The 13,336-nt window shown below is 38.6% G+C and overlaps 1 protein-coding gene across 17 annotated transcripts in view; it reads right to left on the reverse strand.

Moving 5' to 3' along the window:
• Nucleotides 1-4,230: 4,230 nt before the first annotated feature.
• Nucleotides 4,231-13,336, reverse strand: part of TJP1 (tight junction protein 1) — a 349,705-nt gene continuing 340,599 nt past the window's right edge. For 11 of the 17 annotated variants that reach the window (XM_072148049.1, XM_072148050.1, XM_072148048.1 and 8 more), the window contains 6 exons: nt 10,914-10,964; nt 9,795-9,946; nt 9,187-9,655; nt 7,878-8,095; nt 7,611-7,754; nt 4,231-5,354 (listed from right to left, as the gene is read on the reverse strand). In XM_072148049.1, the coding sequence (XP_072004150.1) occupies nt 5,260-5,354; nt 7,611-7,754; nt 7,878-8,095; nt 9,187-9,655; nt 9,795-9,946; nt 10,914-10,964 (1,129 nt within the window). In that variant the 3' untranslated portion in view covers nt 4,231-5,259. The remainder of the gene's footprint in view (nt 5,355-7,610; nt 7,755-7,877; nt 8,096-9,186; nt 9,656-9,794; nt 9,947-10,913; nt 10,965-13,336) is intronic. The other 6 variants (XM_072148061.1, XM_072148047.1, XM_072148060.1 and 3 more) reach the window with 3 other exon arrangements.

The raw sequence follows: 13,336 nt of genomic DNA on the forward strand, positions 1-13,336 counted from the left end.
TCCCAGATTGAAATAATCAGCTGTAAGGTGTCTGTAATGAAGCTTATTGATTATATCCTTGGTCCCATTACAGCAAAAAATGTTTAGACTCCAATTGTCACTGGAGCCACATTTTATTTTGTCTGGATCTGCACTTATACAGTTTTGACTTACATACAAATTCGACTTGAAAACAAACCTCCGGATCCAATCTTGTACATAAAGCGGGGACTGCCTGTACTAGAAGCTGTGATACGCCCGCACAGTTTGCAGCCATATTTCAGCTCCCATAGAGGCCAATGGCACAAGGCCACAGCGGAGGGACGCTCACCCTCCTCCTAACGGCCATGTGTCCTTCAGCTGTGAGCATGTGGTCATCTTCATGAGGCACCAGGCTTATTATTTTCTGTAATAGCTAAAGATGACCATTCAGTTGCACACAAGTCTACAATGGGCCGTGAACGTTGTATTGAGTTCAATATGCCTAGGACCCCCCACAAAAAATACAATTACTAGCAGTAAATATACCACACATATAAATATGTACCTGCAGAGAATAGAACATAACTATAGCAGCAGTCAACATACCACACATATGTATATAGTGGAAATAATTGTGCTGCACACATGAGGTACACTGCACACTACAGTTTGTTCCTTCTGGAATAGATATACTGGTTTGGTTTTATCAAGCATCAAGTCATTAGGCTTCTGGAAGGTCATGCTAGAAGAGGCGTGGTTTTCCGTATCCCATCCTGGAAAACCTAATTGCATATTTTCACATGAGGCAGAGATAGACATGACTTCATTTTTCAATTAGATGCTGTTGCTAACGCTCCTCTCTGTGCTAGCCTGGACCATCCCAGTCTTCGTCTTGGTGAGAGTCCACCAAGATGAAGACTGGGATGGTCCAGGCTAGCACAGAGAGGAGTGTCAGCAACAGCATCTAATTGAAAAATGAAGTCATGTCTATCTCTGCTGACAATTCTTCAGGTAAAGTAAGGAAATAGTATGTATGCAACTATGCGCTACACTTTGGTCAATTGTAAGCAGCATGTCTTTTTAGTAGCACACTCTGCCCCCATATACCAAAAAATACACTTCAACCATATAGTATATTTCCTGAATATTAAAATATATATTTTATACAATCCCCCAAATTAAATGCCTACAACCACCCCCAAATTCATTACAAACAGTGCGCCACCACTAAATTACATACACTTTCCCCACTCATATATACACAGCAGCACTCTCATTAAATGTTGAAAAAAGCCACTTCAATTTATAATACTGTAGCATCCCTGTACCTTAAAAATATAAACAATGCACTTTCAACAACAGCATCTTCTAAACCTTAGCACATAGAAAAACACTTCTGGTATCATTTCAAAGAGGAAAATCTATCCTTTAATGTGTAGTTCCTAGCTGTCACAGAACCAAATATATCCACAGTTAGTTACAGGATTGGGAGTTTTTTTTTATGGATATTGCACTCCCAACTGTACTGTAGTAGTCATTATCTCCAGTTCTGTGGCACAATACAATCCATGTGAAATTGACGTGGAGATCACCCTTCTTAAAATGACAACAGATGACAGATAGCCATTTAAATTGTGCCCCCAGCTCATTTCTGCAGTAGGGCTTGCATTTCAAGCCTATTCCAAAAAGGCAAATTTTCAAGGAAAAATTGAAGTACAGTGGTACCCTTCATCAATCTGACCAGAAAAAAAAATTATTCATTCTTACACAATTCTGACTGTGCAATGTATTCTGGAGCAGGCCCTGCCTCCTTTCACACACTGAGCATGCATAGCTAAATATATTAGATTAAAGATGACAATCCGATCTTTCAAATCATATCAGCGCTATGGTACTGTAAATATGGTACTGAAAAAAGGTGGAATTGGCTCTTTATCTGCAGTTTGCATTCCCAATTATAAATTTTTGTCCATTTCTCGGATATATATCACAGATCCAAAAGCCTTATGTGGTTTGAAAGATTAAATTCTATTATGATATAACAACCATGGTTCTTACTGCTATTGACCAAGAAATAAGCATCTAAAGTGATAACTCCTCCCTCAAGCCTCAGAGTCTGACTCTAAATGCGCAAATAATATTGCTTATTTTGGAAAGTTTTTTTTAAAATGGCTGAGCCAAGATTAAAAAAAAAGAAAAAAAAAGTCCACATAAATGATCCCATCATCCTATGTGGAAACCATAGGGAGACCAGAATAAAAATTCAGGAGCCCCTGGGGGTTGGCCTCTTCATGTTTGTTGTAATGTACATGTAAGTGTGGGGGCAGAATATTAGGCAATTTCCCAATACACATTAAAAGCTTCTTCACTTTTTTATATAAAAAAAAAAACAGTGAAGTCGCTTCTCCTTTAGGTCAGCAGGCAAACATTCCCGACTATAAAATGGCCTCAGATGGAGGGTCATGTGATCTTTATCTGTCTATGAACAATCGCCCTGCCAGGATCTTAATCTCATATTCATCAATACTATAATAAGGTCCAGGCAGGGCAATTGCTTATGGACAAATAAGATCACATGACCCTGCATCTGCTGTCATTTTATGGACTGGCTTTGCTGACTCGAGGAGGCAACTCCAATTGCAGGACGGAAATAGCTGCCAAGAGGGTATAATTGGCAGGGATTAGCTATTTGTCTAAGAGCAAGCAAAGTAGAGCCACCTAAGGACAAGGCAGCAAGGGACTTGCAAAGGGTCTGGTAGTGATTCGTTTCTTATCTGAGCACTGTGTAAGGCTACATTCACATGTGCCCGCTGTACCGTAGTGCGGCGGGTACATGGCGCCGCCCCTCTCCATAGTGATGTATCGAGCACGGCGCCATATTCCAGACATGTTTTATCTTTCCCCCGGCTACGATGTATATGGTGCCATGTGCCCATTGCCGTCTATGGCGGACATATGTACGGTGTATATATATACGTTGCCCGTATATACGTCCACCTTACGGTCGTGTGAATGTAGCCCAAAGAAACATTATCTGGAATACTTAAGAGGTGGGAAAGGCTTCTGTGTAGAGATGAGCTTCCCTGACAAATCACAGCTATAGCTAGTAGCGTCAATTTGCCAGACTGGCTGCACGTCAATTCAGCAATCTGGGTCGCACAGGATGCACCCGAACCCCACAAAAGTTCGGGTCCACTCTTCTCTACTTCTTCCCAGAGCACATTTATGTCCTCCAACAAACACCAAAAAAAATTAAGCAATTTACAGTATCTTTCGGATTATAAGGCGCACCATTAATAAATACCTGCTAAAACGTCTAGGTTCATATACAAGGCGCACCTGATTATAAGGATGAATGAGCAGCAGGTGGCAGACCTATGCACTGTTCAAGGCAGCTGTTGTCTGTAAGTGCAGTTCATATATAAGGCGAACTGGACTATAAGGCACACCTTTGATTTCTGAGAAAATCAAAGGATTTTATAGTGCGCCTTATATTGTACGGTAGTTACTTTTCTAAGATATTATAATGTGTCAAGATCCTATGCTCCAAAACAAGATGGTTACACATAAATTCAAACAATTTTTGTTAACTAAATTTAGAGCAGAGGATTGTATAATGTAGTTTTATACATGCAAATTAAAAAAATCCAAAACAGCAAGACTTTATTTATTTTATTTTAAAACCAGTTTTATTTTGTATATTTAGAAATGTGAAATTTAATAACTGCAAAGGAAAGAAATAAAATAAAAAAATGAAATCAGCCACACGTGAAGACTAATAATTGATTAGGAGAATGCAGTGCTGTATCTTCTACTGAAACCGTGCGAATGTGCCATAATAAATTGTCTATTAGTAAAAAAATACATTTTAGGGCACATTATACAGCATCCTTATCACAAATTGCAGCAGGGATACTTTAAAGATAAGAATCAAACTAGAGAATTCTGAGGATTTATGCTCAGCATTTATAAAGATAGCAATTTTTGTGCATTTCGCTTCAAAATGTTCTTGTGGTGAGTACTGTAGAAATGCGCTTTATTGCTGCAGATGTTACAAAGTTCAAGGCTCAAAAAAGGTATGAGTACAAAGGTATCCTTAAGAAACGTTCAGTTTTCTTTTTTATACAAAAAGTAAAGCTTAAAAAAGTTAAATTTACAAACAAAAAACAAAATAAAATGGAAAGAAAAAAAAAAGAAAAGAAAGAAAAAAAAACAAAAAAAAAGTGGTATGCACGCATTATATATACAGGCATTGTAACATCTTTGAGATTTGTTTTTTTTTTTTAAATGCATAGCAGAAACATACAACTTCCTTCAATATTTTCGGAGTTGACAGGAGTAATTTCACTCCCACCTGCTCACCTGATAAAAAAATTTTTCACAATTATTCATATTTTCTTCAATCTTTCTTCATTATACATTATCCTAAATAAGCGCAAAAAGCCATATGAACTTTGCAGAACAGAGAACTAGAAAAAAAAAAAGACCGTAACATGAGGGTAAGGCATCCCTGCTGGTTAAATGCGTGTAGTAAATGGTTAATTTACAGATCCACAGAAGCACCAGAACCACTGTCCATTACACTGAACCCTATGCCATGACTGCTTTATATACCTTTTTTCTATCTTCAGTTTCAAGGGAATGCAGGCCATCAGTTTTATTCTTCTTACAAAATCAAAGCATTCTTATTTGTATATTGGGTCTGTCACAGCTCCCTGTATACAGTTTAACTTTTGTTTTTTTTGTTTTTACAGGAAATAACATTCAACCCCATGGGCTACTAGAAAATACCTTACATAGGTCAGATCTCAACAGCACAGTTATGAAGAAATAGATTTTTCTCCCCTAAAACAAAGCAACCAGTTCTGGTGCAAACATTTGTCAATCATGAGAAGATGACACAAAGAGAAAAAAAAAACAAAAAAGAAAAAGTGCTAGCTTCTGTGGTTAAACAGAAAAAAAAACAGGATCCTTCAGTGGCATCGGGCAATCATTAAAAGTAAAATTCTGAAAAATTATTTTATTTTAGTGTTATCAGCATTGGTCCTTTGGAGACAAAACTAATGCAAGTGAAAGGCGTTTTGTAATAAGACAAGGAAGGCGAGACAATGGCCGACCTTCACATGCCATTTCTGAGGCCGAAACTTTGACCATGGCTTTAAAAGTCTACTCCATAAAATGCAAGTTCAGGCATATTTCCTAGCACTATTGAAGGTCAGATAATACTCAATAGGTCGATGTAAAGATAAATAGGTCCATAGAAGATTTCACATTATCTCTTATCTTTACACTGTAGGCTTAGAAGTGATCTATCAATACAGATACACAATTTGCTCCGACAAGATAGTTAGGGTCACCAGGAAGAGATTTGTTCTGCCAATGTTTAGGGTCACCTGTAGACATTTCAGGGGGGGGGAGAAAATAAAAGAAATTAATAACTGTTCAGAAATTACCTTTTTTTTCAATATACAAGCAAAATTGAAAATAAATCAAAAATATAGGCAGCTCAGTGGTTGTGGTTTTTACACATGTACGGCCTTTTAAAATAACCTTTTTTTTATTCTAATGGTTGTCCAATAAAACTGAAAACAATATATAGCAAATTAACAATAAAAGCATCTACTAACCACTGCCCTCTGCAGGAAGTTAATAAAAATGCAAATTCAACAAAACAAAACAAATTACTCCAAACATTTTGTAAAAACACTTAAGTTGTTTGTAAAAGAAAATGCTGAAGTTTTATTACATGTTGCAGAATACAGGGCAGGTCGACAAGAGAGCAGTGTGCACACCCTTTAATATGGGGAATAAATGAACAGTTCCACTATAGTGTACACTGTAGCCTTTATAAATGGATGTGGACAATGGAGTCAAACTAGAGGCTTGGCATCTCGGAGCAGAATGTGCCAACAAGGAATTTCAATAGAGATGAGAGACAGATGACATGACACTGTACTGGCTACTTGGGAAACAGCAAGCCGTCCTTTATGAGGTAGAGTTAATTGCTACAAGAACATTACCGGCGCCTATAAATGCTCTGACTATTTGTGGGGTTTCATGAGGAAACACAAAATTATTTTTGGAACCATTATTTGTAAAGAACATCTGTGAAAATGCCTATGTAGTTTGATAAAAAAAAAAAAAAATTGTAAAAATTATCGTTTTAAAAAAAAGTGTAGTTCAGATAATCTTTTTAAAAAAAATATAATAGAAAATGTCATAAAGGTATTTTTCCAGGTGTCCCACAAGTCCTGTTTAGTAGTATGTCTTTATTGTGCATGCCAGCAGGAGAAGATGCCAGCTCCATGTAGAAACCAGTACTTAAAAAAAAAAAAAAAAAATCCCATTTCATTACAAGTGTGACAAAATCTGGGCCAACTAAAGTTTAGGCTGGTTGCGTGTAGAGTGTGTATTTACATACAAACATTGTTGAGGTCAGGCACGGATGTTGGATGCTAGTAGATCCAATTCATTAAAAAGTTGCTCAATGATATTGAGGTCAGGACTCTGTATTAGAAAACCAACAATCGTGTGTAGGAAGTCTATGTCCACAATCTGCGGCTGTAATGGCTGTATTTGTGGCCCTTGTGTAATCCGTATTTTACCAGTGTCACGTGTGTAATCCGTATTTCTGTGATTAAGCTAGGCCAGCACATAAAGGCATTTTTTGTCCAGCAACCAACCACAAAAACATCCAGAAACCCTAGTACAACTGCATGCAATCCAATTTTTTTCTTTGCCGTCCTATTGACTTCTATGGGACTGTCCGAGCCACAAACACGGATTAGAATAGGATTTTAGTGATTTTATAGAATTTTCTGTCTGTCTGTCTCTGCACCTCATGCTGCACCCCTCCCCCATATTGTACCCAGCACTTTTTGAACAGTGGGGGGAGCTATAAGCCCTTAGTGCTCACACAGCACAGACTATACATTTCATGTAACTGTTTTACTTATGATTTCTACCACTTATTACATGTTCCCTGCTCCTCCATGTGACTGCTAGGCTGTCACCATATTCTTCCTGTATGTAAACTATTCAGTGGATTTACTTTTAGGAATCTCACTGGATTTGCTGCTAAATTACTGAATAACAGAACACAAGGTGGCATGGGAATTGTGGGAAGAGGTAATTAGCTTCAGGGCAAATGCAGGAAGAGGTTAGTCTCCGCCCACTTCTCCCCTGGTGAGAAAGATTCTTGTCAAACCCTTTCAGAACAGAAAATGACATAACTTTGGAAAGAATAGGGCAAGTAACAATATGGGTATTATTCGATTTCTTTTTAAAGGGGGAATCACATATGACAATTCGGTAAAAATAATCATAACTTCGTAGTTATGCTTTATTCACTAGAGCACCTCTGCTAAAGAATTATCAAATATCATTGTTGCAGACATTTTTTGGTTGATAAAATATACAGGGAAGCACAAAAACCCCTAACATTTTGGTTATAAATACTACAATTCTAAAAACATTAAATCATATTTTTGTCCCAAAACAAAAGCCGTACATGTGTAAAAAGCAGAAAGTGAGAAGGAACACGGAATGCAAATGTATGATCGTAACTTAAGTATTTTGGATTGTGTGAATCATGCCATGTAAGCAATAGTGACCAAACGACCCAATAGGACAGATGGAAAAAAGCATACCCGACGAGGTGTCGGATGATTTTAGAGCAAAAGACCAACCATCAGGAGTCATAGACGCACAGTGAGGCAAGCGCAGCTCCACCGGCTTCAAGAATTTTAATCCATGGGGCCCACACATAACCAAAGGACTAAGTAGAGTTTCTCCTGGAAATAGAAAAAAAAAAAAAGAGAGGAAAAGTAAATACAGTGATAAATTACAGAAATTCATGCATGTGACAAGTCTTTAAAAAAATAAATAAATAAAAAAGCAGTCCCAATGATGCAAACCTTTTTCTTTATCCAGGGGTGGCAGGATGCTGTTGTCCCTGCAGACTTTAAAGTAGATTTCCTGTTCAACACTGTCAGGAATAGCGCCTTGAGGTATGATGATGCTGACTCCAGTCTCTATGGAACTTAATACACCACCGTTGCTATTGAAAATACCTCGAGCAGTTGCCACAACTGTGTGGGAATCGTCATCATCATCTTCTTCCAGAGCAGACGGACTACAAAACAGAAAATTTTAATTAGAAAAACACTAAATCTCTTACAGGGATTTAGTGAAATATCTACCTGAGAAGTTACAAATAAAAGCTTACCGTATATTGTCGTGTACAAGCCCACTCGGCTCAATTTATATTTATATTATATACCCGAGTACTCATCATTCAGACTACCCGGTAAGCTCCCCTTCTTTCTTCATGTACGCCGGCGTCCTCTCGGCAGGTGCACAAAATATGTCAGCCGCTGCCGACATTACAGTTGCGCGCCGGCCGGGCCGTGGCATGGACCTGTTCCGGACCTAAAGCCGGCGCACATGAAGAAAGAAGAGTAGCTGCCCGGGGGACGGAATGGTGAGTAATCAGTTTATTTTTTAATGTGCTGCGCATACTGGGGGCGGGTAGGCAGGCTATATACATTACACGGGGCTGGAAAGCAGGCTATATACACTACAGGGGGCTGGCGGTAAACTACTGGGGAGGCTGTAACCAATGCATTTCCCACCTAGGCTTATACTCGAGTCAATAGGTTTTCCCAGTTTTTGGTGGTAAAATTAGATGTCTTGTTGGCTTGTACTCGAGTACATACAGTACATACAGTAACTAAATTGCATAACTCAACCGCCTTTTTCCTCCTAATTTAAATAGTTTGTGGAATTCATCTTTCTGGCCTCAGACAGCACTGACAGTTGTTATTGTGTATACCGTTTCTAATGGAATAACTCTTTTCAGATAATCCCTGGATCGTTTTATCTCCTCCGAGAACTTAAAAGACATCTACCATCAAAATGAAGTATGGATAAGCCAGGTGTAAATAAAATATAGATAACCGGGAGACATATCATTAATCTTCCTGCTTTCCTCTTCCTACCACCTCCCAAACGCACAGGAAATGCTTAGAAATGCTGCCTGTCCAATCATAGCTGTGGGCCATGCTTCACAATAAATAAAGGGTTACTAGTAGTTTATCAGGGCTGCCCGACAATGAATGCCAAGCCTGCTTGATGCAAATATAAGGGTTTTACTGGCATAGAAGAGTTAATCCCTTTAACCTTGTAAGTAACATAAAATACATCCTACTTAAAAAGGAACAGTACCTGACTGGGATTGCTTTAGGCACTGCATTGACATTATTTGGTTGATATTTAGATTTGCTGTCCATTTGCTTAGAAGGACCATCCAGCTCTGGAGACATGGTCGCATTAGTTGATTTCAATATGGGCTGAGGAGAGTTCTGGGGTTTGGCAGGTAGCTCAGGCTTTGCTTGTGCTTCATTTGGCAGGAGATTGTGGTTGAACTTGGGGCTCTCAAACTTGCGCTCAAAAGGTCTTGCCGAGCTTGTGTAAGGTTTGGGTGTAAAGCGGTTATACGATGGAGTGATTGTTTTTGGAGGCTGTTCAGTGCCATTGACGGGGCTTTTGTCGGGAAAACTTTTCTGAGGAAAAAAGTTTGACTGCACCGTCTCCTCTCTGTTGGTAGGTCGAAAGAGTGTTGGCTTGGTCTGAGGTGCTGGTGGTTCTGGTTTGGTCAGAGATGAATTTGTGATTTCCATTGACACCGAACTCACTAAAATCCAAAAATGGTCCAATGAAATCAATGCATATTCCAATACCCGAATCATTTAAAACGTTAAGTAGTATTTAACAAATTCCTTAATATGAAAACAAATCTGGAGAGGGAGACAAGACATGCAGTCACCACCTACCTTCTGAAAGTGTATGTTTTGTGTGTGCTGTGTGGTTTACAAGCGCCGGTGAAGGTTGGTTATACTGAGAAGTAGAAGTAACCTGTGGGACTGGATCGTATCGTTTCTCACTTATGGGCCTGTCCGGAAGATCCACTTCAGTCGCTTTTCCCCTGTTAAAGTTTAAGGGAAAACAAGTAAGTCTCAAGGAAATGAAAACATGCACAGGTTTCTTAAACTTTAAATATCCATACACAAATATATAAATATATAGAGCGTTCTCTTGCCCTACTTACATACTTGAGAACTGAACATGTAGACATCAAGTGGGAATCTATAAAAAGTGGTATGAAAGATTTCAGTGAATGTCATGTGTCAGATCAACAACGGGTATGCACCCTTTAATACGGTGTAAACCTGAATTTGAACTAAAAACTGTGTTGGTTTTATAACCTGTTCTGAGGTGGACTACAAAGGACGACTGCTGCCTATATCTTCAGTTCATAAGTTGGGGATTTGTATTCACGTATGGCAGGTTCTGGACAGTATACACTCACTCACATACACTGACAGCAACCTCCACGCCATAGAGTTGAGAACACAGAATCGAGATGTTAATGCAACAGCACAAACTTGACAACATTAAAAGGCGGATGACTTGTATGTTACTCATTCCAAATGAGTGATAGATCTGATCCGCAAGCCTTTTTACTGCAGCTTCAAAATGCAGCAAGAGAGCAAGCAGGACGTCAGTCAGTACCGAGACTCAAGGCAACTAGTCTCCTGACAAGACAACCATTCGGGGGTTGGTTTGTTCCTTATACATATCATAGAAGGTGCATTTTCTGCATACTGGACAAACAAATGCCAACTAGATCTGGAAAAGCATCTCAAGAAAAGAATACCCAACTTTATGTGCACGACCGTTAGGAAATAACTTGTGAAAAGAAAGAAAAAAAACACTAAGTAAAAATTAAGTGTTTCTTGCTTTTTGCACAGAAATTTTGTAATCAGAGCATTCCCCATCAAAAATATTTACAATTTTATTTATTTTTTTAATGTTCTAGGTGCACATAATGCTGTGGTAAATCTAAGAGGAATGACACCATATACACAGCCTTATGTTAATGCCAATCTTACCACTTGATGTTCCTTTTCAAGTAGTCATAGCTAGTGTAAGAGCCAAGAAATCTATGCGGTGGCAAAGCAGACATGACAGAAGAATGAAAGAAAAGGGTCATTCTAACTTTAAGCAAATCATATCTGTTGCAAGATTTTTTTTTTTTGTTATGTAGAGAAATACTTACAGAAAATCTATCTCCTATTCTAAAACAGGTAATTCTATTAAACAATGAGCAGCAGAGAGAGATAGCGAGAATTGCAAGAGACATAGAAACACAAACACCGAGCAACAGTTAGCGAGAGCGATTGATAAAAAACATCACAGGGAAGCGGCGGCAGTATTATTCAGACACTCTGAAAATAGAAACCCAGGACTCATTTGTAAAAGCTATGCAACACAAAAACAAGTGGCTGCCACCATTGTACAATTTCTCAACATTCCTTGAAAATTGAAGGCAGCCCTGCGATTGGTTGCTATGGGTAACAAGAACAGATTTTTGGTTTCATAGACTTTATAGATGAGGCTCTGAGTATTAATACAGTAGTAGAGACAGAATAAACACACTGAACATAGACGCCAGATACACATGGGCTTTGTTGAATTTGCGCACAGTACAATAGCTAAGGCCGGATGTTAAACCTTTTTATGGACGCATCCCTAATATTACACTGTAGAAGGCTTTCGGGACATTGCACAGCTCTTCTATGTATGGGAGAAGTTGCTCTGTCATGTTGTATTGATACTTGTAAAGGTCACAGTGCTTGAAATTGGAAATGGTAACAAAACCTCAATTGGAAAGACAAAACTCCTAGCAAGAAATCATTTTGTCAGGGGTTTTATATTGAGATAGTTGAAGTATTTTTAAAGGGTTTTTCCCGGATTTCCAAAAAAAAAACAAAAACGCTTCCAGTCAGGGGAGTAGTGGGAAAAACAAAACAAAAATCTGTACTTGTATCATGCTCCGGTACTTGGGTCACGCTGGTGTGACCACCTCTGCACTTTCAGCAGGTACTGAAAACCAGGAGCCATATCAGGGTTTTATGTCACCCCTGCAGTAACACTCCCCAGAGCCCTTCGGGATCATGAGAATAACAGTAAAAGTTAATTTTAGAAGGAAGGAGCCCATGGAGAATGAATACAAGAAGCACATCACAGTCACCATGCCTGAATCTAAGAGTAAATAGTGTAACATGCTTTTTTTTGACAAATTTCTCTTTTTTCTTTTACTGTGTCTGTTTCTCTTACAGCAGACACAGAAAAAAAAATACCTATTAAAAAGACTTGGGAACTTGTAGAAAATAGATAAAAACCACCAGTAGTATCTCATGGTCTAGTATTTTGAATAGGCTATAGTGATACATGAGCAGACTGGCTCATTTGGGACTATGCATCTGTGGATGAAACCTTACTTTGGTCGAATGCCATTTCGGGACATAAAAAAAAAACACTCCGAAAAGAGCCCAACTACAAATAAATATCCTCAAAAACATAATTATGAAGAAGAAAAAAAAAAGAACAAAACAAGTGGGCTGTGCAAAAATCCCAGTTAACTACCACGAACTTTAAGAAATAAATGTAAATAGGCCAAAAGAAATGGCTAAGCAACTCCCTTCACTTTTACTAGAAATTGTATCTACCCCAGTTGGCAGTTTTTTTCCCAAAAATTACTGGACATCCTGGAGTCATAAAAGTTTTTACTTTCAGAGGAAAAATCCATTGCTGATACAGTTTCAATAGTCGTCAGCCCAACACTCATTCAGCCAACAGCTAATTCTCAAGACTCCTGCATACACATGCACTTTTCATCTGGCAAGGTATGCATGTGATTTTAGTGGGAGCAGGAGAGCAAACAACAGCTAGAAACTTATCTTATCAAAGGAAGAATGGATGAGCCATGACAAGATTCATTTGCGGATATTTATCAGAAGTGTCAGAGCAAAACTATTCAAGTTGTTCATGGCAATAAATCAGAGCTCAGTTTTCATTTTATAAAATGCTGTGTAAAAATGACCGCAGAGCTCCAATTGGTTGCCATAAGTAACTAAAAGAGTTTTGCTGTCAGACACTTTAATAAATATCCTCCAATATGTCTGGTTTATAGTGCCAACACCTATAGAAGAAACAGGACTAAACTCCATTCTCTGCCACCATGCAGCTGTTGGTATTGTGCTGATTGGTGGAGGATCCTTGGTGGTGAGTGTAGGATCCTTTTCATCCAAAGGAGGTATAAAAATAGCAAACACATTCCATGTTCCTCTCTCTGGCACTCCCATCATTGCCTGCCTCTTTGTATATAGACTCAATGGTAACACAGTGTCGATGCAATGTCACCTTTGAGTCTCTGTACACAAATAGAGGCCAGCAGTGACAAAAGAGGCTGTATTTGTTATTTTTATACCCGTAGAACCTATATTGTTAAAAAAAGAACCCTGACCCTGGG

Source organism: Engystomops pustulosus, chromosome 4 (genome assembly GCF_040894005.1).
Source record: "Engystomops pustulosus chromosome 4, aEngPut4.maternal, whole genome shotgun sequence".
Lineage (NCBI taxonomy): Eukaryota > Metazoa > Chordata > Amphibia > Anura > Leptodactylidae > Engystomops > Engystomops pustulosus.